Source organism: Enoplosus armatus, chromosome 10, assembly GCF_043641665.1.
Source record: "Enoplosus armatus isolate fEnoArm2 chromosome 10, fEnoArm2.hap1, whole genome shotgun sequence".
Classification (NCBI taxonomy): Eukaryota; Metazoa; Chordata; class Actinopteri; order Centrarchiformes; family Enoplosidae; genus Enoplosus; species Enoplosus armatus.
In genome coordinates, this window is record NC_092189.1 from 1,099,013 (window position 1) to 1,123,850 (window position 24,838).

General features: G+C 45.4%; 2 protein-coding genes across 3 annotated transcripts; one reads left to right on the forward strand and one right to left on the reverse strand.

Annotated features, from left to right (window-relative positions):
- The first annotated feature begins 3,206 nt into the window (after positions 1 to 3,206).
- Positions 3,207 to 12,640, forward strand: nocta (nocturnin a). The gene is made up of 3 exons (XM_070913087.1): positions 3,207 to 3,570; positions 10,620 to 10,919; positions 11,058 to 12,640. Exons 1-3 carry the CDS (start codon positions 3,345 to 3,347, stop codon positions 11,930 to 11,932), a joined length of 1,401 nt encoding a protein of 466 aa, XP_070769188.1. The 5' UTR covers positions 3,207 to 3,344; the 3' UTR covers positions 11,933 to 12,640.
- Positions 12,641 to 13,897: 1,257 nt separating this feature from the next.
- Positions 13,898 to 22,307, reverse strand: elf2a (E74-like factor 2a (ets domain transcription factor)). Of its 2 annotated transcripts, none has more exons than XM_070913142.1 (9): positions 22,039 to 22,307; positions 20,518 to 20,601; positions 19,411 to 19,711; positions 17,858 to 17,965; positions 16,857 to 16,970; positions 16,426 to 16,509; positions 15,441 to 15,633; positions 15,060 to 15,314; positions 13,898 to 14,862 (listed from the first exon to the last, which is right to left on the reverse strand). In XM_070913142.1, the coding sequence occupies exons 2-9, from the start codon at positions 20,590 to 20,592 to the stop codon at positions 14,274 to 14,276; spliced, it is 1,719 nt and encodes a 572-aa protein (XP_070769243.1). In that variant the 5' UTR covers positions 20,593 to 20,601; positions 22,039 to 22,307; the 3' UTR covers positions 13,898 to 14,273. The 2 variants fall into 2 exon arrangements, with proteins under 2 accessions (XP_070769243.1, XP_070769242.1); XM_070913141.1 differs by having other exon boundaries at positions 16,857 to 16,973.
- Positions 22,308 to 24,838: the final 2,531 nt, after the last annotated feature.

A 24,838-nucleotide genomic window follows, 5' to 3' on the forward strand; every position in this document is an offset into this window, starting at 1 on the left:
GTACCTAGCTGTCCACTCCAAAAACATGCATTTCTGTCAGACGGCCACCAGATGGTAGCATAGAGACAATGGGCCTCATTCACGAACGTTTTTAATGTGCAAATCCAGGGCTTGTCAACGTTTTCCCGCCCGAATTTGTTCGCAGATTTAGAGCTGCCTCAGACCAATGCATGGTGAAGGCCCGGCTGTCTGAGAAAACGTTAACGTCACATTCAGACACACAGACATTCAGTTGTTTCAGATTCTATTGCTTTTTGGCTTCAGGGGCTTCTCTCACGACAGCTTCCGCCGCTCTCTCCATGGGACACCTCTGGGCGAGCGTATTTCCTTGTATAGAGGACATTTTAGAATATTTAGAGTATTATGAACTCTTATAGAGCACCCTGGGGATCATGTGGTGGAGAAAAATGTTGATGTGGAAAAGCGAGCAGGTGGAACGGGTTAGTGACGGGTTAAGAGCGATAATTAGCCACTCAGAGCAGTGCATGAATTAGCAACTGTGCAAGTACATAATTAATATGTGAAGAAAATGTAGGAAATTGTATTGTGGGATATAACATATGATATTTTGATGCCTGTTTCATCTCTCTGCCGCATAACCAGCAGTAACGTGGTTATTTTGGGGCTCAACATCTTCTGCCTGGTGTTTGAGGTTTGCTAATGTGAGCGGAAACAAATCAAGTTAACGTCGCTATATACGAACAAGCGCTGAAAATAACGCATCTAAAAAAAAAAACCCAAATGAAAATGGCACCACGAGCATAATCCTGTTGCTCAGTTATGACGGCTTCATCAAGTTTTCTTTCGCCAAATGGAATTTTGAAATGTGTGAACAACCTCGCCTCAGCTGTACTACTGTCCATATACGTCACAAAAGCAAACCCCGATAGAACCACTAGGCCACTAAGGGGGATCAGCAAATGGTAACTGCTGTCAGTCACCGTCATCTTTTCCAGGTAAATGGAATCCATTTTGGGAACGCCCTGCCGTCGGAAATACAAACCACAGACTGTCTCTGAAAACATCTCATATGAAAATAATTCAATCATGGAAAAAGGCGAAACGCTGGCTGAAACAAAACCAGACCTGCGGCCGCTGATCTCGGATCAGTAGGCCCTCACACAGATGAAGGAACAAGACACACATAGGTAAACACACACACACACAAATCTCCTACAACACGACCTGTGTCATGTAATTGCAACCTGTGATAATGTTCTTTGCATTGTCCCTGACAATTAAACTAATACATCAATAAAACTGAGTAAGTGCTGATCTGATGAAAGAAAAAAACAAACTGCCAAAAAAAAGTATTGTGATAAATGAATAAATAAATACACTTGTTTTCCCTTCCTGCCTCGTTCTCTTTGCTTCTGTTTTCCAGTGTTATGACGTATATTATGTGTGCCTACACTAAGATCTCAGATGTACAGATGTACTTGGAAAACAAACCTGGAACAACTCGTGCAACCTTGAGGGCAACTGTTTTGTTACCGAGTTGATGGATGATTAACAGCCCTGGATCCTGACAGTAACTGACACTTCATCTGGTTATATAATGGCTTAAAAAAATTGGTTTGGCCTCAACTGACTCCAGATCAGATCAGAACAGTGTGACAGCGTGTTGGCTGATCTGGGGCAGGCTTGTACAGGACTAGTTTTCAGGGGGAAGGTGATATAATTTGAGAAGAACGCTCGGGGGAACACGCGTCGAGGGGCGTGCTATTGACGTCAGTCGTAATTCCCCAGACATATACGCACGTTGATACCGCATTGGTCGCTGCTGTTACGCGATGCGTCAACGCGGCCGCCATATTGGTACGGGGAAGCCGCGCCTCCTGATGCATGTGTAGCAAGGCAGCAGGTCTGCCTGTCTTTTTTTTTTTTTAATACAAATGCCAGATATGTATTTATGATACAGGATACTTGGAATGGTTTCATACCAAAGTACTTCATCTTATGAAGATAGTTACAGTAATTTGTATAATATAATATTTAAGATGAACTCATATTCTTTTTTTTTTCTTACTAAATTGTATTGTATAATTTTGGAAATTATTTAGTTAATTAATTTAAAAGACACCTACAACCTAGCCTACAACAAACATTAAAGTTAAAAGATTGTATACATTTATGGCAGGCTTCACAATTTGTTTTTATGTTTTTATTTATTACATTCATAGTGGAATATTAATTGCCTACTTAGCTTTTGTTTTTACATGGCCAAAGACTTGCACTGACCCCCCCGCCCCCCAACATAAACACAAGTTATACGTTATATTAACGTACACCGCCCCTGTCCCCCCTGCGTTACATTAACGCACCCACCCCCTACTGGACACTTTATTTGGTCACAGCACTGTTTGTTATTTATCTTATCTTATTTTTTAATTTTTACCTTTATATTTTTACATGTTTGTTGTCAGCACCATCAGACCACGGCAAATTCCTTGTAATGTATGTTACTTGGCAATAAACAAGTTCTGATTCGGATTCTGATTCTGAGCTCATTTACATTTTAAGTCACACATTGTTCACGCAGATTATATACAGTGTATCAACTGTGCGGAGTTGCAGAGTATCAACTTCAACACAACTGTCTTTTGTCGTGAAATAACTCCTCATCTGTGAAATGTCATTCCCTGTCGCTTTATTTGGACATTTCTTTCATTAGAATATCCAAAAGCAGCACAAAAGTGTGACTATTATATAAATATGAAAGTCTACTATTTGAACTGCTCCCCCGCTGCAACATGGCGGTATCTCACAAGCCGGATGTGGTATCTGCGTGTACGTATCAATGCGTCATACCTGTCGAATAAGCGCACTGAACGCTGATTGGGTGGTTCGTGGAAAGTTAACGCCCTCTTCTCGCAAGTTCCCGCCTCCTTGGTACAAGCGTCAGTGCGGCGCCAACCACTGGTGACATGAGGGGGGACAGTTTTATGTAGTTTTTTTTTAAATTTAGACTTTTATCCGTTTGCGAATGAAAACAAAACAAGTCGGTTACACTTTTAACAAAGTTTATTCACATCTTATATTATACAGCCACTTCCAGCATATTTCGGTGCCTTCAGTAAAGGATTATGGACTAGCCCATCATTGGCCGACCCCTCAGTAACCGGTGTTCCGTGACTCACTAGAAAAATGATGTAACTTTTGCCGGCTTTCTGTTCCCTTCAAAAGTACAAAGTGTATCGTGTCAAACCGCGTGTAAGGGGAACATTCTCAAGCCTTTTGTCCAATAAATGGCCCGGTGTCGTTACTTTAGGTGAAAAGACAGCGGCACACTGCCAGCAACTTACAGCACTGTCTCCGTCGGACACAATAGTACACAGGAAAGAATGAATCCAGCTCGTCGCTGTTCGGCTTTGTTGAGCCAGCTGTGTATGAGCTCGCGGGGGGGACCGACCGCCAGGAGACCGCTCTCACCGGGAGCAGCCTCAGGCCCGGCGGGAGCACGGTACTGTCACCCCGGCGTCGGTGGAGGAGGAGGAGGAGGAGGGGGAGTCAAAGGGACCTGTCCCCAGCTGAAGCCGAGCGGAGCATCCGCCGCAGGGGCAGCACCAGGTACTGTACACCTCGGTATTTCATCCAGTGTTCACCAACAGCAACACCGTAACCACGAGTTGGCCTTTCCACCAAACTCCATTCAAAAATGTGAACGGTTATAGCGCACTTTAATCATCAGTGTCTGACGTGTCGTCCTCCATGACTCAAAATGTTGGTTTCTGGGGCGATGGTGGTCCTTCTACAATTCGTCACATGAGGCAGTAGCTATCTCTATACAATTTCACAAACCTACTCCTTCTTTACATCATTTAGCGTGAAACATTGAAAGGACAGTTGTCCCTTAATTTAACTGAGCATAATGTCTGTTGTCTTTCCATATGTCATCTACCCCCAGGGTTCTCCTTTATCTCAGCTACAGGGCATGTAGACAGGTCCGTCATGGTCACAGAATTATAGTGCATATGTAGCTGATACTATCTGCCGCTGTTGATGTGTGCCATTTAAACCGGTGAAAGAAGAAAAATGACAGGCCTGCCACCTAAATGTTTGTGTGAGGATAGATTAGGTGTGTCTTTGGGGTTGGAGCTTAGCGAATCCTGGTATTTAGCCAGATGGAAACCGATCCAAAGTGGAGCCAACCATTGACCTACCTTAATTATGCCTGCATATTATTGGCTGTTACATTTGACATGCAATATTTAATGTAAAACTGCCACATGGTAGACTGTAGGAACCAGGCGAAAGCGTGATTATTAATGGAATGTAGGCCTTCGAAAACTAAAGGCAGGCCAATCCGGAACCAGTGTGTGGGTCAAAGTCTTTTAAGCAGCTCTAACCAGGTTGAATCTTTGTCTATTTTAGGTAACGTCACACGGAAACAGGTCAGGTCTCTGGTTTCATGCCTGTGGTCATGTCACGCCCGTACACAACGCACGCATATTCCCACATGGCCCGGGGCCAGCAGAAAATGGTGCCTTAAATTAGCCGCTTTAACAGTTTCTTTGTTTGACGCTCTCTGGAGGCTAAAACTCTTAACCTACCCTCCATGATGTGATCTGTGCTGGCTTACTCTGCCTGTTACGGGATTGGTCGGGCCGAGTTACATAACCGTCAAGTAAAGGTGCCATGGGTCGAGGGAGATGGCACACTAGGGTTAAATCAATCAGTCAGACCCATATTAGCCTCCATTCAAAAGCAAAATCTTGACACAGCAGCACTAAAACTGAAACATAAAGCTGATCCGCTGACTGTGGCCCCGTTTTTTTGCGTCCTGGGTGATCCGCTCACAAGTGGACAGCTCCAAGATCTCACTTCCCCAGCTCTATAAGCAAATAAACGTGTACATCATTTCCGTTTGCGCAGACCAAATACCTTGTTGTTTTTCTTAACCTGAGTATGATGAATTTACTGTTTTTATCAGACCACAAATGAGACCAGAATTAGGTTGGTTTATACTTTATAACTCTACGGTACGATATACGGAGTTTCCTGATGAACAGATTAGCCATACTTGTTGCGAAAGAAACCGCTAACTGTAGCTGCCGTTAGCTTATTAGCTCAGCTAGTCGTGCAGCCTGTTGGCTGTAAAGCTTTATTAAACCTCCTCTTCCTAACAGAAGCAGAACAGTTAGCGGTTACGTTAAAGCTATAAGTAAGTATGTATATAAGTAAAGCTATTGGAGAGTTGAGGCAGAGCGGCCCTGACCCTTCAAATGTGGCCCAGGGCGCATTCGCGTACACACTGCTAAAAGGATGTGGCCCACCTCCGAATGCGGTCTGAGCGATTGGATCTCAGTGCGTCCTCAATGTGTCTTGGGTGCGTCACACAGCTGGTATTAGAGCTGTCCACTTGTGAGCAGTTCGCCCAGGACGGCTGTTAATACCAGGTCTGAACAGGGCCTTCCGAGGAAGTTGGGTCTGTTTGTACCGCTATAAAAATCACAGGATTCAGGGCAGTTACGTTTCTCACATGCAGATATTATTATAGATATACCACACTTGCTTAATCAGATGTGGAGAACAGTTAGCTCTGTGTGGTTAGTGTCAGTCGGAATTCAGCGGTTCCATTAACGCCAACATTTACAGGACAAACGCTCATTCATTTTTCACCCCGTATCACTTAACCTAATGTGTCACTTAACTGGCATGTGGTTGCCACAGCAGGGGAGACAGAGAGAGAGAGAGAGACGATGACCTGGAATTTGATCCATGTCCGCGTAACCAGCTCCACTCCGCACAGTCCGGCCTGTTGTTCAACAGCAGCTTGACTCAGTCCTGGGACTGGACTTCTGCCACCACGTGCCCTTTTCTTTGGCAGAGAGTAAGAACAAGTGTTTGAGTGAAAAATGAGGACTCTGAACCTCAAATTGCTCCCAACGATTGGCCAGAAAAAAAACAAAACCCTTGCTGTATAAATGTAGCCATTTTCTTACTACACGGATGTGGTGAATACCTCTCATATGTTTTCAGCTGGGCTGCAAATGACACAATGTCTGTTTAGTCGATACTTAGAATGTGTGTGTCACTGTTGCGTTGGCACTCAAACAGGGAAGTGAGAGACAACAACAAGCCTTTCCTCGACCTGAGGAACCATGGAGATTCCACTCTGCTGAAAGGGACTCGCCACACATGACATTCATTAACTCTGCCCTAACTCTAATCTAATTGTCCTTTTGCTGAGAGGCACAACACTGGGCACAAACTACACAGCGGAAATAATATGACTCCTACTTAATCATTCAGCAAATATCAACCAAAGGAATAATTGTTGTCGGCCGCGGAGCTTAATGAATCTGGGTATTTCATCCCCTTGGAACTAGCTATCCAGTGTCAAGAACTTGATTTCAACTTCCTAGTGTCTGTTGATAGTCACCCGCTAGGACAGTAGACCATGGTGAATTGTGGGATACATGTAGCGCTGCACACCTACTGAGGCAGTATTAGGGTGGTCATCCAGTGTGCTTAATGTCAACAAATATCCAACCATGTGTTTAGTAAATATATCATTTTATTTTCTTAAAAAAAAAAAAAAAAAAAAAAGGCTCAGTCATTTCCTGAAACAAGCTGATCACTGCAGGAGGAAATCAGTGCATTTGTTGGGGGACTATTTTCAGTGGCGGATTAATCTACTTGTGGTGCTCTAGAGTGTATTTGCGGCAGCAGGGACGGCGTATTGAGTCAAAATAAACTACAGTGTGTGTGTGTATGGCGATGAAGGAACATGTCGCCCAGTGTGTGGCTCATTGATGTGTCTCTCTCTCACACACACACACACACACACACACACACACACACACACACACTACTTGTTAGTAGGACAGATTCATTGTTGCTTTGGGTCTTTTTAATGTTGTTTACAGTAAGAAAAAATCTAGAATATCACCAGCACTGAAGTTTCGAAGAAGTGTTCAGGCTGCCGGTGACACACTTGGTGGCGTATGAATGCTGTCTTAAGACAATATGGTGAGTGTAGAATGAACACACGAAGCGACAGTTCATTGTTCCACTGACATTCCAGTTGACTGAGATTCCTCTCTGGATTGCCTACGCTGCAGAGCTTTCATTCACTCACATTGTGTGTGTGTGTGTTAGAGAGAGAGCATTCTTGAATGGGCCAGTCACTGACTGAGTCTCCTCCTTCATCATCCTCCATTCGGTCACTTGGACTCATGAGAGTCTCATGAGAGTCACACCGTCCCTCCAGCACACTGTCCGCTCCGTCTCAGTCCAGGTCCGCAGAGAGAGCGAAAGGACGAAAAAGGAAGAGCGTTAGATGGATCACCAGTGGACAGACTGAAAACTCTGTGTGTGTGTGTGTGTGTCTGTGTGTGTTTCCTTCATCCTTTTTTTCCCATGTAAGTATCTATTGGTGTTGTATTTTTTGTTTTTTTTATTTTACATATATGTGACCAACAGTGTCATTCCCCTTCTAGTTTGGATAGGATGCGGTTTTGACTGATGACGTCGTCATTGCAGAATCGATGAGCAAAATGTTAGCATGCCAAACTAAGATGACGACCACGGCGAACAATACTGGCTGAATATCAGCATGTTAGCGTCGTGAGCTAGCTACTTATGTAGCTCAAAGCAGCCACGTACAGCCTCACAGAGACGCTAGCATGGCTCTGATCCTTATTGTTATTGTATTTCGGAGAAAATAATCTTTAAACACTAACTGTGGCCTCGAAGTGGTCACACAGCTGAACCAGTTCCTCTCTCAAAACAAACCCGCTGGCATGTGATTCGATAGCTGCACAACTTTATCAAGTTATTTGAGGCTGATCAAATCTCGTGTTTATTGTCGTGCAAATTTGCCTTCCTACGTATACAAAAGAGCAAAGAATAACATAATGGATTGTCAGGCAATGAAATGGTAAGTGGGCTGACAGAAAATGACTCGTTAATTAAATCACTGATAATTCAAAGCTTCAAAAATAGCTCAACTTTTTTCTTTTTTTTCCCCCTTTTTTGTTTGTCCACATGCATATGCATGTTGCTCTGTATATAAATATGAATGAAATTTCGTTTGGGGTAATCTGAAGATGCCATTACAATATTCACATTTCACACATTTTTTGTCATGCTGAAAGATTAACCATAGGAGTAAAAGATTCATAAATTATGAAAATAATATTTAGCGGCACCGCACTATTGTACTTACGCTGACAAGTAGAGGTCTCAGGAGGTCGAGTGCGTTGTCTGTTATGGTAGAAAAGTGCTACATAAATGCAGTCTATTGACAGAGTAGCTGGGTATTATTATTATTTATTATTATTATTTAGTATTTTAGTGTTCCACAGGTTAGATGCTGTGTCAGAAGGTTTTTTTATCCTGAAGCATAACTCACTGACCCAAAATCTGATTAGTGAGGTAATCAGGTGAAGGTGAAGAACACATGGCCTGTGTGTGTGTGTGTGTGTGTGTGTGTGTGTGTGTGTGTGTGTGTGTGTGTGTGTGTGTGTGTGTGTGTGTGTGTGTGTGTGTGTGTGTGTGTGTGTGTGTGTGTGTGTGTGGCCACTTTTCCTCCTAAAGATGCTTCCTGTTCTTCACAGTCAGCATCTCTCATCACTATGGCGACCGTGATAATGCTCTCTCTCTCTCGCTCTCTCTCCATGTCTGAGACAGGCTTACTGTGTCTCCCAGCTCTCTAGAGGTCATTCTGTCACCCAGGGAGTGAGTGAGAGAGAGGAGGGGGAGGGGACTGATGATTCAGAGAGAGAGAGAGGGAGACAGACGTACCGGACGAGACAGATAAAGGATGAGTCACAGTGTGAGCAGAGGGAGGGAGAGAGAGAGAGAGGGACCCAGGTAAGTCATAGAAGAGGATAAAAGGGAAGAGGGCAGGAGTGAATGACAGACAAGAAGTGGATCGTCCCGGTCTTCAGGCGCAGGAAGAAGAGGGAGCATTTGACAGACATGGAGGCCGTGGGTAAGACATGTACACTGCACACAGTCACTTACAACGGCCGGAGCAGTAGAACAGAGACGAGCAGGCAGCAGCAAGGAGGTGAAAGGTGAGGGCAGAACAGAGCGAAAAAGCAAAGGAACATGAGCAAGTCCGGCGAGGGTCAGGGACAGGACCTGATGTGTCTATATACTGAGGCCATATGCAGTTTTAAGTCTGGCATCAAAGCTCTGATCTCTGTGGGTGAACCAGGCCATGGTGGGCAGTGTTGCCATGACAAAAGTAAGGTTTCAAAAAAAAGGTACCAAAACGACTACTCTACATATCTTTCTCTTTTTATTTCCTTCATTGTTGCTGTTTTGGCGTTGTCTTTTGTTTTTTTTTTTAAATTGGCCTTAAATCCAGTTGCAGGTCATGGGAACGGGTCTTAAGTTTGGATTCCTTGAAACCCTGTAGGGTAAGGCTGTGGAGTTTTCCAGGCTCCATCAAACAACTTAGTTTGTCTCTTTGTTGTTCCATATTATATTGCTACACTACATGTACAGGTGCAGACAACTTCTTCAGCTGCAGCGGACCAAGCCCATGGACATCACGTTTAGACCAGACCGGAATCTCTAACTTTAGCAGTGGTAGCCGGAGAAACTCCAGTACGGTGCTTCTTAGAGTGGTCTAACAGGTCCTACAGTGGGTTCCAGTGTATTTCAGGACTTCTAGGATCTAGGACTTCTACTTTCCTGCCCTGTGTCTTAGTCACAGAGGATCATACATGCTCCTCTGTCTCTGCATCTGTATCTACAACACTGTCGTCTGACTGAGACAACCAGATATAGCCGTCTCTGTACAATCTTTGACCTTTGACGGTTTAAAGATTGAGCTACCGACTAGCTATTGATTTAAGGGATAATGTGACTTTGTTGTAGACAGACATATCAGGCTGATGGAAAAATGAGATGAATGTCCAGTCAATGTCCTCTCCTACCTTTTGCATGTACTGGACTGTTGGACATTTTGTTTTCTTGTGGTCTGAACAAATGTTTAGTGAGTATGCTCAAAACCTTTGTCCCTGTCTACAGAAGTGACCGTTGGCTTGTCTTTATTTGTGTTGGCAGTGAAGGTGTACAGTCAGTTCAATGGTCTTCATGCTACTTGTCTTCCTGCCTGGTAGGCATATGCTACAACTGGCTTCACCTGTCTTAGCGACAGATCCAAAAATAACCGTCAAAAAATGTCACAAAAAGGGTTTTTGCTAATATGACACCGGAGATACTCCAGTGGACCTTCTTGATCAATCCCATTTCCTTTCCCTCTCTCAATGCCTGATGGGTAGTGTGACATAACAAAACAACAGCACTGAAAACAACCAAAGCAGAGTCTCCGGAAACTCTGGAGTCATATGGAAACCACCAGGTTAAAAAATTTGTTTATACTGACGATTCATACTCATGAATCTTTCTGTTGAGGACACTGAAGCCTCGGAGCACACGGCGCTGCTGTTAAAGCAGGACTATGTGCGAAACAGGTCCTCTTTAATAAAGGAAAAAGTTGAATTCATAACCAGTAAAACGTACAATCTTGTGTCAGCAAGGTTCAGGTCTTGGTCTTGGTCTTGTATGACCCGTAGCTTGTGGTGCCCAATGTTACCGAACTGTAGACACAAAGCACCTTTTAATGACCACACATTTCCTTGTTTCCTCTCTATCAGTTTGTCCAATGGGTGGCAGCAGCAGCAGCAGCAGCAGGTTGTTTGGTACGTTGGCTCAGTCCCTGAACAGCAGCCCTTTGGCCCAACCAGACCTGTACCCAGGGGAGAACCCAGACCAGGACTTGGACCAGGACCTGGTCGAGATCGACCCGGACCAGCTGCTGAGGGAGTGCGAGGAGGCCCTGCAGAGGCGTCCGGCCCGGCCACACCGGGATCTGGTCTATCCCAGAGGCATGGTGCCATTCCGCCACAAGCACAACCCCTCCATACGGGTCATGCAGTGGAATATACTTGCGCAAGGTGATTCTTTCACTTTTCATGTAGCGCCATCATCAGGTCAAAGTAACCCTAAGCCTCACAGTCTGGCTGTAGACTCTTGGTCTTGTTTTGGGAGGAAAATGAATGAATGAAAATAAGTCTCTCCCTCTTTCTCTTCAGCTCTCGGTGAGGGGAAGGACGGCTTTATCCGCTGTCCACTGGATGCTCTCAACTGGCAGGAAAGGAAGTACCTGATCCTGGAGGAGATCCTCACCTACCGCCCCGACATCTTGTGTCTACAGGAAGTGGACCACTACTACGACACTTTCCAGCCAATCATGGCCAGCCTGGGTTACCACGGCACCTTCCTGGCAAAGCCCTGGTCTCCCTGTCTGGATGTAGAGCAGAATAATGGTCCTGACGGTTGCGCTCTGTTTTACCGCCGGTCGCGCTTCTCCCTCCAGGCCACAGCGCACCTGCGGCTGTCGGCCATGATGCTGCCCACCAACCAGGTAGCCATCGTCCAGACGCTGAGCTGCCAAGTAACGGGCCGGAGGCTATGCGTGGCCGTCACCCATCTGAAAGCTCGTAGCGGCTGGGAGAGGCTGCGGAGTGCGCAGGGTGCTGACCTTCTGCAAAGTTTACGCAGAATAACATCCCGAGGTGGCGGTGGCGGCGGAGGGCAGAGCGAGGCGGCGGCGGGCACCGTTCCTTTAGTGGTCTGCGGGGACTTCAACGCTGAGCCCTCAGAGGACGTTTACCGATGCTTCAGCTCCTCCCCCCTTGGCCTGAACTCTGCATACAAGCTGCTGAGCTCTGATGGACAGATGGAGCCGGCCTTTACCACGTGGAAGATCCGCCCCTCTGGAGAGAGCTGCAGCACTCTGGACTATATTTGGTATACCCATGGTGATTTGAGTGTGGAGTGCCTGCTGGACATTCCCACAGAGGAGCAGATCGGCCCAGACCGCCTCCCGTCCTACCACTACCCCTCTGACCATCTATCGCTGCTCTGTGACATCAGCTTCAGGGAGGAGCCCCATAGACTGATGTAGGCTGCCAATCACAGCAGCCCTGGACCAACAGGAGGACCAAGTAAGGAGAGTGAACGTGACATCATCTACCGGTTTGTGTCGGATCACTTTGAAGCCAGCAGACAGAGGGCGGAGTCATGGCGGGCCGAGTGAAACCTGATCGCAGCGTGAATGATTAGCATTTGGACTCAAACCAAATAAACCTGTCACTTTCTGTCATGTTGCTATTATGTAAAGATAACTGTAGTGGGGGACGTTAGAAGAGGTGAAACAAGGCGCTGTGACATCAATTCTGCTGGAGAAAAAAATACTTGTAGTTTTAGCGACAAGGTGGGAATGGATCGGTTGACTTGCGTAGAGGTGTGAGGGGTCACACCTGTCAGTCCCCCAACGTTCCCTTTCTTTAACTGAACTTCAGCTGAAACGGCAGCTCAGGTGTTCATCTGCTGAAGGTTCTGGAAACCAATTGCAGTTATTTATTGTTTCCAATACGCACACAAGACTATTATCACCTAATTTTATTAAATTATTCCTTATACTTTCTATCGGTTGGTTATATATACATAAATATATATATATATATATAAAGCTTTTCCTAGTGTTTTTAAATGAATGATTTTGCATTGAGGACATCTTCGACGGTTCTTCAGTTTGACGTTGTTGCTGTGACTCCATTGAACATGAGGAGAACTGTTAATATATAAAATAAAGTCATTATTTTTACTCTTACTGTTGTCCTGTTGGATTTCCTGGTTAGTAGTTTACTGTTGATGAATTATATTGTGATGTTTCTTGTGCTTCCCCCCCCCCACACACACACACACACACACACACACACACACACACACACACACACACACACACAGCTTCTATTCACACTGGTTTTATAGCAGCCGCTAACATGACATTCCCATCAGCCTCAGCTGTAGCTTGTGTTTAGTGCTAGTTAGCGAATGTTAGCTTGCCCCAGTGTGAACGTGAATAAACGATCTGGGGCGCACCGGTGACGTTCACAAAATGCACATTCACTAAGGTGTGAAAGCGAATGTTCTGAGCCACAGACTATATAGTACAGTACACCCCCCTGGTGGCTGGCTGCAGTGTAGGTCATATGCCCCGCCCCCTCCATGTTGGCGAATGTGACATGGGCCAAACTAAAAAAGTCAGTAGTTCTTATCACGCTGATGTTTGTTCAAGTGTTTTTCTGATTAGTTTGGTTTTAATTAGTTATTTGATTTTGGGTCCTTGACACCGCGGCTCCACAACTCCTCCACCACATCTCACGGGGAAACAATAAGACTTTTTACTTCACTGCATTCATCTGACAGCTTTCATTACTAGTTAGTTTTGAAATTAAAGAGTATAAAATGTTTTGTTATTAAACGAGTAGTCGATTAATCAATTAAGTCAACTGACAGAAAATGAATTGGAAACCTTTCTGATGATTGAAGTAATTTTTCCTGTAAAAAAAGAAAAAAAAAAAACACATCTGATGGTTCCGGCTCCTCAGATCCTCCTCCTTTGATAACAATGTCAATAATTAGTAACCAATCTCACCGAGAACTCACCTGAGACCAGCACGTGAGCAGCGACACAGTGCCTCTCTGTGGCACAACTTACTTCAGCAGGTCTTTCCAAAAGGCATTGAACGGCGGTTTTCCAGATGGCCAAATGACACAACTTCACACCGCTTTAATTCACATTTGTTGTTTTGTTTTTTTTATAATACATATTTCAGTAAAATCTACTTCAATACACTGATAATACAAGAAAAAAAATAGTATAATATACTTCAGATGTGGAGCACACCATTTAGTTCTCTTATCGACGCAGACATCCTTTCACTCCCTTTTTGTGAACAGTAAAAAAAAACAAACAAAAAAAAAAAAACAAGACAACAAGTGTTGGGAGAATGTGACAGTGCTGTGGAGTAACAGAACTCTGCAGACAAACCATTAGACTGAAACCGACGAGGACACGGAGATGAATTCACACGCTATGTCTGTCCCGATACATACGGTATCAAAAGAAGATTTTTTTTACAGTTTTGTTTACAACAAAGTCTTGTCAGGCTTTTTATATTACATTTTGATTACAAAAAAGGAGGGGGGGGGGGTTTCCATTTACAATCTAAGGCTGCCCAAGTCTTCTGAGCTCTGAAGGATCCGTGTGTTTCTACAACCAGTCCCTTTAATCCTTTGTGGGGCTTCAGCAGACTGACAGTCTGAGCCAATCAGAGAGCAACTCTGCTCTGTGGTGGTGGGGGGTGGGATGTGTCCTGCACTTCCTCAGCAGTGTCCACAGTCACTTCCTGTACCCCCCCCCCGCCCCTCCGCTGGCCCCCCGGCTAAGGGTGGAGCTCTCAGGATGATGGGGTTTCTGTTGATGCTGCTGGTGGGCTGGAGGGGGGCGGAGCCTCAGCTGCCACCTCTGATTGTGCTGCCTCGGGCTGACTGCTGGAGGGTTTCGGGGGCTTGGTGGGGGTTTTGGGCGGGGCCGGGTGAGGCTGGCTGACCTGGACAGAGAGCTGTGGCAGCGGCTGGGCCACCGCCAACGCTGGTTTAGCCAGGATGAGCTGCGGCGTCAGCCGGCTTGCCGTCAGCTGGACCGCGGGGGCAGCGGCTGCGGCCGGCTTGGCGGTGGCGGCCTGCGCTAACTGCGTGGCGACAGGCTTCGCCTGGATGAGCTGCGCGATGTGGCCCGACGGGTTGGCCTGCATGAGCGTGGCCAGCTGGTTGGCCGGGATGGTGATGATGGTGATCTTCTCCCCTGCCTTGGAGCCGGCGGGCAGCATGGTGGGCAGAGCCTGGATGACCAGTTTCGGGGGAGCGCTGGCGGAGGCGTTGGCTAATGTCACCGGGACCCCTGCGGCGGTGGTGAGGATGGAGGAGGAGTTTAACGTCACCTGACCAAGCGAGTTGGTCATGACCACTGGCATGGCTCGGATGGGCCTGCAGGACAAATAAGGAAAGCAGCTGACATTTAGTTTAATACGTTGTACTAATAGTAATCACATGATCAGCACCAAGCCAATCAGATGACATGGTTTAAACACTCTACTCATATTCCCTTTGTTTAAAATAACAGTGCACTGTTCATTTAGATATGTAAACGGCACACTGTGGCACATTTATGAGTGAACAGAGACCTGGTGGCGGCGTTGCTGGGGATGACAGTGACGTAGGTCTGCTGAGGTTGGGTGGCGGCGGGGGAGTTGGCGGCCAAGCCGGCGGGGCCCTGCTGGTGAGCCGGGTGCTGGGCCGAGACCACACCCTCGCTGTCCTCCACCTCCTCTCCGTCCTCCTCGTCGTCGATCACCCGGATGTTCTTGGGCATGTCTTTGAACTGGTAGGCCAGCCGCTGGCCCTCCACTTTCGCCAGGATGCCACGCTGGTAGTAATACCTACACACACACACACACACACACACACACACACACACAAGGAATATCAAAGCTGTGTTATTACATGAGACAGACGTAGATTCAGGACTATACAGGGTCAGGTGTTTGTGGAGAGGACGGGCTGACCTCAGGGCTCGGCCCATGGTCTCGTAGTTCATGTCGGGCTTGTTCTTGTGCTTCCCCCACAGCTTGGACACGGCCTTGGAGTCGACCAGTTTGAAGATGCCCTTCTCCCTCTGCATCCACTTGATGTACCTGGGACAGGTGTTTTTGTCCTGCAGCAGCTCCAGCAGGAACTCCCACAGGTAGGTGGTGTTGCCTTGAGGGGACACACAGCAACAACACCATGAAGTCCTGAAGCTCCGGGTCGTATAGTTACCTTCACTGTGCGTCAATACGCTGATGGCAAACAGGTTTGGTTGACGGGCTCAGTAAAGGCCCCCCCCACCCCCACCCCCCAAATTGGATCCTCCTGACTAGTGGGAAAGTGTTCGGACACAGTTCTCGAGGCCTCTTTTTTAATTTTAGGACTATTTGAGGTTTGAAAACTGCGACTACAAGTTTCCATTTTGTTAACATGTCGGCTGCTTTGGATCATTAATTAGCCAATTACAAAAGCCTGGCTCTTTGCTCGGCTATTTCTTGGAAGAAGTTATTAAATATTTTGCCATATTTTGAGATCTAGGCTGTTATGTGCGCAATATGTGTCGGCCTACGATGTGTGAATCCTCATGTTCTGCTGTTTTTGTGCTCCTATTACACACGTAAAAACAAACCCTTTCTAAAGAAATAATAATAAACATTTGTTTTTAATGGGTCACAGACATCGGTCCAATCTAAATAGCACATGTTAATCTTGTCGGTTAATGATCTGTTGACGAGGGTCGGCTGTCGGTCAAGAAATGAAATTCAAAATTAGTATCCCTAACTTGTGCCCGAGTCCTCTTTTCCAAACTTACATTTACCTGGCACCAATCATTTAGATTTTGTCATACATTCCTTTACTTTTTACTCCCCTTTAACAGAGTCCTCGATAAAGAACTTAGACCTCAAGTCCATATAAGGCACGCTGTGAGGCACGACTATGACTTATGACAGAGCTGGGACAAACCTTTGCCCTCCCTCGGCCTCTTCTTGATTCCCAGGTCGAAGGAGCCATTGGAAGCGGGCTGGTGCGTCTTGGGCTTTCGTCCGCCTGTACTCCACACACACACACACACACACACACACACACACACACACACACACACACACACACACACAGGTCAAGGTCATTCTGAAAGACGAACCACTGGTGAAGGTCAATGGGAGCCTTGTCACATCCCTTGTGCACGCATTTCAGCACTTCCAAACATATTGTGTTTTGAGTGCGGCCCAGATCCTACCTACTATGGCTCTAATAGTGTACTGTTAGAGCACGGAGAACCTGAGCAATACAGGAAACGACAGATTTTAGAGAGAACAGGAGAAATAAGAATTGTTTTGTTGTAAAACGAAACGCACGTCTGAGACATTATTCGCATTTTCTGGCGTGACACTGACCTCCTCTCTTCTTCTTGGCCGCAGGTTCGCACTCGGGAGGGATGGGGAAGGACTCCTCCTCTATGGGCCCGCACTCTGTCGACACCTCCACCACCGTCTCCATCATCACATCCTCTGCTGGGGGGGGGGTCAAACAAAACACAACGTTCACACTTCGTGGTGAACAGGGAGTCTCTCTCTCTCTCTCTCATATATGTGTGTGTGTGTGTGTGTGTGTGTGTGTGTGTGTGTGTGTGTGTGTGTTACAAACAATGACAAAAGCCCATAACTAGTTACCAGGTCCATCTGTGATTTCTCTCGTTACGCTCACTCTTTTAGCGCATTGGCTAACTTTGTTAGCTAGTTGTACGGCCAGAGACAAAACTCATCTGGTAAATCTCTGCATTTCAAGTCTTGTAGGCCTACATGACCATTCAGGATGTAGTTATAGGCATGTGAAGATTTACACGAGCTCAGTTTCTTTTTACTATACACGCTTGGTTTCTCTATCAGGACAGGTAATCTTGGTGTGAGCTGGTTGGGCAGTCTGGCCCCATTGGTTCATGTTCACTTTAACCGAATGAGTGACCGTACATGTTCAGAGAAACTCCTATTTTCTTCAGCCATTGTTAAAAAAAAAACAAGCCAACAAAACTTGCTGGCTAGCGCTAGCTAACTTGTACAGGGAATTATTCTGCCTCCTGCTAAGCTCCGCCCACAAAACCCCCCCATCATAATATTTACTAACAGAGAACAATATCTGAATCGATTAATTGATTTTTATAGAAAACTACTACTCACTTACTACTAAGTTTACAAGTTTACACAGAAGTTGACTATTCTTGAACCCTGGCAGGACAAGCAGCTGATTCTGTTAATGAAGATACATTAGCGATTAAGCTTGTTATATTATGTGCACCACCACTACAGGTCTGGAGCTTGATCATAGAAAATTAAAGCACAGAAACAATTGAAATTTGCAATGCTCACATCGTTCAAGAGCAAAGGTGCCGTGTGTTTACCTGTGTTGCGCTCATTGTGCAGTCCCCCAGGAGACTCCATGTGGAGCAGGGCTTCGGCGGCCTCAAACGTCTTGTCAAAACACACCATGTCATGACCCGACATCTCCACTGAGGAGGAGGCACAGAGAGAAGGCTATCAGTACACAGACCTCTGCGAACAACACATGCTCGCCGAGGAGAGACGACAACTAGACAAGACCTGCAACATCAAATAAAATTAAAAAAAACAAAAAAAAAAGATCCTGGTTCTGGAGAGAAGAGCTTTACATTCATAACAGTACAGCAGCTGCAACCTAACTATTTTGAAATGCTGACTTCCTCGTTTGAGGTTTGGAGAGGCGGTCCGTCCCTCCCTTCCTGTTTCAGACGTCGTTCCTGCCAGCAGAGGGCAGTCTACCGCCGTCATACACATCAGCAGCAGCTCAACCTAAAAGAGAGCTCCTCTGTCTAATCAATAGGAACCACTGAGTGATGAAGAGCATCATGCGTGACACAATAAAAGAGACAAAGCTCCGCTGACATTTAGCAAAAGCAGAGAGGATGCATAGTGCACCAACACTGATCCAGATTCACAAAAAGTATATATTATTAGCAGCAGATCAAAAGTTCACTTGGAACAGGATTGAAATGCAGTGTTTTCCTTACGTGAAGCCACAGAATCGTAAAGAAGAAGAAGAAGAAGAAAAAATCCATCATGAAATGTTAAACCAGCTCATGGAGGTGGAGAAAGAGGCTGACAGGACACTAATAACAGTTGTGTTTACGTCCTCTCTGATGCAGTCAGGACAAATCGAGTTGATGTGAACTACCCTCGTGGTTCAGCACAGTTTTTTTTAATCCAGTGTAAGTTAGGGGCCTTGTTTTGGTGGAATATTTGCACGTGGGGAGGCGAGCCCTGGCATTAAAATGGTTAAATCCTCGCTAAAGAAAACGCCACGTAAAATATGTAGACTGCTGTGATTTTACAACTTTAAATGTTAAAAAGGACGAACATAACTTGATCGTCGGCGTCCTGGAGGTGAAGCCTACCTATACTTTAGCTCTGGAGGAGCTCACTGAAAACTGTAACACGCAGTTAGAGGAAGGGGAGGAGACTTATCCCAGCAGCCTACACCCGGTGAGCCAGACTACGCACGGCTTTCAGTGTGTCGCTGCTGCTGCTGCTCTGCCAGACAAAGCTAAAGTAGTAAAAGAGGAGCTCCGCACTACTTTGTTTCCCACGGCACACATAATCACGTAGATACCTGATGGTATATGAAGTTAAAACGGGTGATTTTTCCAACAAAATACACATTGAGTCTCCTCCCCCACTGCGTGTTACCGTTTGCCATCCTGGTGCCGCCCAAGACGATCGTGATTGGTTTAAAGTAATACAAACAAGCCAGGGCGTCCCCCCCCCCATCCCAGAACGACGATGGGTTGAGCCAGACCTTTCTCCGAAGTGTGGAGATCTGGTCTGGCTACTGGCCCCCTAACCGTGACGAAAGGGACGCACGAATACATTTTTTAACCACCACAATTATCTATGAATCCATCCACTTCCTAGAACTCACCGGTCTCAGCCACCTCCGTGACCACCTCCTGCTCCTCGGCCACATCCTGCATCAGGTACGTTTCATCATCATAAACCAGGACCTGAGCCGAGTAGCACTCCTCCACCTGGGCGCTGGTTACCTCCTCCACGATCACTGCCGGACAGCCCTCCTCCTGCAGCACCACACCCTCCTCCTCTTCCTCCACATCTTCCTCCACCTCCTCTCCGCCCTCCACAATCACCGCCTCTACTTCCTGCTGAACTACTTCCTCCTCTTCCTCCTCCTCCTCCTCTTCCTCCTCAGCGGGCTGCTGCTCACACTGAACAGGTTGAAAAGATGTGGGAAAAGGTCAGATTGTTGAGTGATGTCACTGCATTCCCAGATCGCAATTCATTGGGTATACACACACACACACACACACACACATATATATATAATAAATAATATGAAGTCAGAATATATGGAATGAAACTTGAATATATGGCTTGAAAGTTGGAATATATGAAATGAAATGTATTATTCAGTACGGATGTTGCTTCAAGAAGTGTCTCACTATGAGTGAGTCAGCACGAGATAATTAATCAAAAGATAATAACACCCTAGCGAACGCATAATAATGCAAAATAATACTGGTGGCCATGTTCATATGATAACAGTTTGATCCAGATAAAAGCAGCTGTAAACGCATCATTTTTCGGCGGACGATCACGTTTTGGCACACATGTCTTGCATACACTGCACATGCGCAAAGCGTGGACACGCAGCATTTCCCCATTAAACTTTTAGGCTCTTTATTTCGTTTTGGTTTCCTTGTTTATTGGATTTTTCTGTTTTGAGCTGAAAGCAGGGAGACAAACGACCGTTTTCATTTTTTGGTGCATACGGAAAAAGGAAATATGACTTGAATACGGTTACCAGTATTATGTTTGGCCCGTACATGCATTTGCCAGGGTGTTAATTATCTCTTAAATATTAGGATTGCTGCTACTAGATTTGATGACGTCAGACTTCATTCCATATATTCGAGTTTCTAGATACCTCCAGTATCTTTTTCTGTATCGTTTCCAACCCAGGGCTTTTATTGACTTCCTTGACAGCAGCAGGTGTGGGAACACACAGGCTTACCTGCTGGGGCTCCTCCACCACGGTGACATACTCCACTATGTTCCCTCCACTGTCTGACACTACCACAGAGGTCATCACTCATTCCTACCAAAAACAAAAAGCACAGAGGGGGGGGGGGGGGGGTCAGGATGGTGAAGGTGCCACTAACCCAACAGAACTTAAGCATGTCAAAGTACGAGTTGTTGATCTCATTATATGCAAGTTTGGAGTGTGTGAGTGTGTGTGTGTGTGTGTGTGTATGTGCGTGCAGGGGGGTGGGGTCATGTGAAAGCCCCATGGGCACCCGCTCTCCTCATGACTTACTCCCAGTAATGTTGTGGACTTCTGGTAACTCCAGTCTTATGCTAAATTCAGCTTATGAAACGGCCCAACAACAGGCGTTTCATTTCAATACCACTGTGGCTAAACGTATTGAAGATGCAACTTAGACCTTCATCAGGCATCAAAGTCACAATAAGAGACGAGAACTTTTTACTAAGAGCCACAGGCTGCACCAACCAGCAAACTCACAAACACCTGCGAGACAACAAGACCACCGACCACTGATGCAGAAACACAACAATAATAACACTCTTTTTGCATGATAGCAGATATTTCCTGTGCACCTGTCTACCTGGCATTATTATATAACATTAAAATGGGAGAAGTTGCTTCACACTGTTCACATTAGACCTCTGTGAAATAATATGCTGGTTTAAGACTGAGCCTAACAGGGGAAACTAATTCAGAAAGTTTGAACTTAACTTAGTATATTAGTATATGGCATTAATATTGCTCAGTGTGTGTATGCAGAGTTAAGACACTTTGTAAATTGTGTCTTAATGTGCGAAAATGGCTAAAAGTACAATTAAATGAATATCCTGGAAGGTTCTTCTTTCCCTGACAGTTCATATTGTACCGTAAACAAGGCGAGTATCCCGAAAACATGCAGCTTCGGGTGCGGAGAGGAAAGGCGTACTGTTGGCTGAATGCCAGCACGGCTAACGCTAATTCAAAACAAGGAAGGATTGACCGAAAATACCGGCAGTGTCCATCGTGCCAGACGGTCTGCAGCACACGGGCTAATGTTTACTTTCTGAGCGGGGTTCGAACGTATGTGCTCGCCCAGCCTGCGGCTGCAGCTCCAAGCTGTACGGCTAACTTGTTAGCCGACGTCAATGCCTCTGCTAGCTACTTACTTAACAAGACTTAAGTCAAGTTAGCTACTACTGCTGCTAACGTGATGCACTGTGTCGTGTAACGTCACACAGTCAATGCCATGAGAGTAAATGAACGCTGCATTTTAGGCGGAGATAACACAAAACCCAAATAACTTGGCTAGCATAACGTCAGTTATTGAGCTCGAAACAGTTAGCAGATAGCTAGCTAACATGTATGTGTATATTTATATATATTTAACGTACAGTCGAAGGAGTACACGGTCACTGGCCGGCCAGTAGAGCACATCGTGACACCTGTGTAGGGAGTTGCGATCTACCAGAGCCTGCTGATATGTTAATGCGATGAGTTTCCTTCCCTTACCTTGTTTTGCTTTTGCTAGCGAAAAGTAAGCTCCACGGCTAGCACTAGCTGGGCCTCACGTTAGCCAAGTTGACAGGGCCAAAAAAACGCTCACTTCGCTTGCATAAACAAGTGTTTGCGAGTCCCACGTCCCTCCGAAATCACTTCGCAGACGCCTTGTCGACGCCCTGCGTGGAAGTCGAAAAGGCTGGACGCGGATGCAGGCCCCCGAAGTTGTGTTTTGATCACTGCTGGTCTCTTGCTAGCCTGTAGCTTTCCGGCGCGCCGCCTCTTCGCTACAACGGATCCATCGGGTCAAAGCATAGACCGCCGTGACGTCACGAGAACAAACCCCCGTCAACACTGAGGCGCAACCTCGTATGTACTTTCTGGGTAAGACATAAGCTTGTATCAGCATACAGCTTACACATTAATGCCTGACTACTTGCTTTAAATTACATTTTTCTAATATTACTTTTTGACATTTTCAATGCAGGACCTTTACTTGTATTGGACTATCTTGCTACTTTTACTTAAAGCTACAGTCGGCAATATTATTGAATTATCATTTTGGGTTGAAATTACCCATTTTGACCATTGCATGTCACTAACAATATCTAATTGAAAGGCTTCTTTAAAAAAAAGAAGGTGTGAGCACCCGCCCCCTTTGTATTTAGTCTTTTAAAAAAACTGGACCAGGTCTGAATCAATCAACCAATCAGGGCTAGCAAGCACGTAACTGGCCAATCACATGGACTCTGTACAAACAAGGGTGTTCCACAGAAGGCTCCACCTTCTGGATTGGAGTGTGAATCAGTACACAGAACCCCTGATTGGTTGTTTGATTCAGACCTGGTCCAGTTTTTTTAAAAGACTAAATACAAAGGGGGCAGGTGCTCACACACATTAAAGGACCAATTAAATATTATTAGTGGCATGCAAAGGTCAAAATTAGTAATTTCAACCAAATTGTAGTTTAATAACATTGCGAACTGTAGCTTTAAGTGAAGGATCTGGACACTTCCTGCACCACTGCAGGAAAGACATTGCTGTTGAGTTTTTTTTTCCCAAATGTAACTTTTCAGCCTTTTAAAAATGGCGACGGGGTGATTTGATTGACAGCGACCAAACAACCCATCAACCGTTTCATCAGATTCCACTTCAAACTAGTCAGAAGAGCACAGAGGGAGAAAATACGCACGTCTCTAATGTTAAATTATCATTAGCAGAAGATTGTGTTCATGTAGGATACAACTCAGAAGCTGCTAGAAAAAAAATACATTGTCACAATACATCAGGGCCTTTAACTTGGAGAACTGACTCAGCAATGAGAGTTCTAGTCAGGCATTTAGTTAGTTTGCTTACATTACATAGCATTAGCCAGCCAAGCTACTGGCTCACATGTAAAACCCATCAAACTCAAGGTGTTAAGCCCTTCCATCTTAAACTTTTTATTTCAGTCATTGAGAACTTAATTTCTTGCTAATGGTTTGTGACATTACAGTACACACTAGTATGTCAACCTGGGTTAAGTCAAGTGTTCTTGGTTCAAAAAACAAAAATCATCACAGAGAAAAATCATGTTTAATCCCTCTTTATTTTGCAAAAACAAGAAAAACAATAACAGGTGAAACAAACAGTTTCTGTCCTTTGCAAAGTCAAAGGCATTCGCTTGCTTCCCATTCCAGAAACCTGCCCGTGAGCACCAAATGACAGTGTGATTGTCTGAATCTAATTTCCATTTATTTTTTAAAAATACATAAACACTCACTCTTCCCTTAGTCATCTCAGATCTGTTTTGTATGCTGAGCTGAGAGAGCTAGAAATCCAACAGCAGAGGTGAGAAAATCAAGGACGAGGGGACTACGACAGTCGACAAGATTCCGTCAAAGCGTTTCACACAGACCTCTCTTCAGACATACTGCTACACCTTCCCAAAAACACACACACACATTTCATGTCACGCCAGCACATCGGTACCATGACGGTTCATACTTTCTGCAATCCTTTAAATACAAACACATCCACACACTGACTGACTGACTGCTAGAACAAAACAAGAAAAGCTGTAACAGTTGTCAAGGGCAAGATACCTGCTGTGACATCACCAACTGGGGGGGGTGTGGCCAGAAGTGAGACATGCTTTAGAGTTTTGACCCAATGAGAGCAGTGCAGCAGTAGTTGTTTTTTATACCCTTTAAAAATGAAGAAAAGTAAAAGGGGAAATCAACAAATACCTTTTAGTTTTACAGGAGAAGCTGTTTCTGTGATCAAATTACAGCTTATTGGAGTTTGTGACTGAGCAAATGTGTTGTTGGCTTAAGAACTGGAACAGAAGACTGAAAAATGCGAGGCAAACTGAGGTAGGAAGGTAGCTACTGTACATGGGCTGCTGAGCCAGCGTGCTCAAAAGTGTTTCTTCATTAAAAAGAAACTACAGCAAGAGTTTCCTGCTGTTTCCATCTTCACACAAAAGGAGAGGCAGAAGAAAAACCTGAGGTCGGGTACTACAAAGAATGCCGGTGACTCAAAAACACCCCTTGCTTTTAAGAGATAACACTGTAGAGGTTCACATCACAAGTGGCTTGGCAGTGACGGGGTTAACAGGACGTGGCGAGGAGTATCAAGGTATTCCCACTGGAGTGATTTTTGAGGCAGTAAACACTGTAAGAAAAAGGGGCTCAGTTTTGTCCACAGCAGTAAACAGATTGCAATTCGCCGTTATTCAAACTACTGAAAAATAAACCAGAGACCTGTTCAGCTACTGAGCGGGCTCATCGGGGACTACAGAGTGTGGGGAGCGTCACGGTAATGGGCCTTA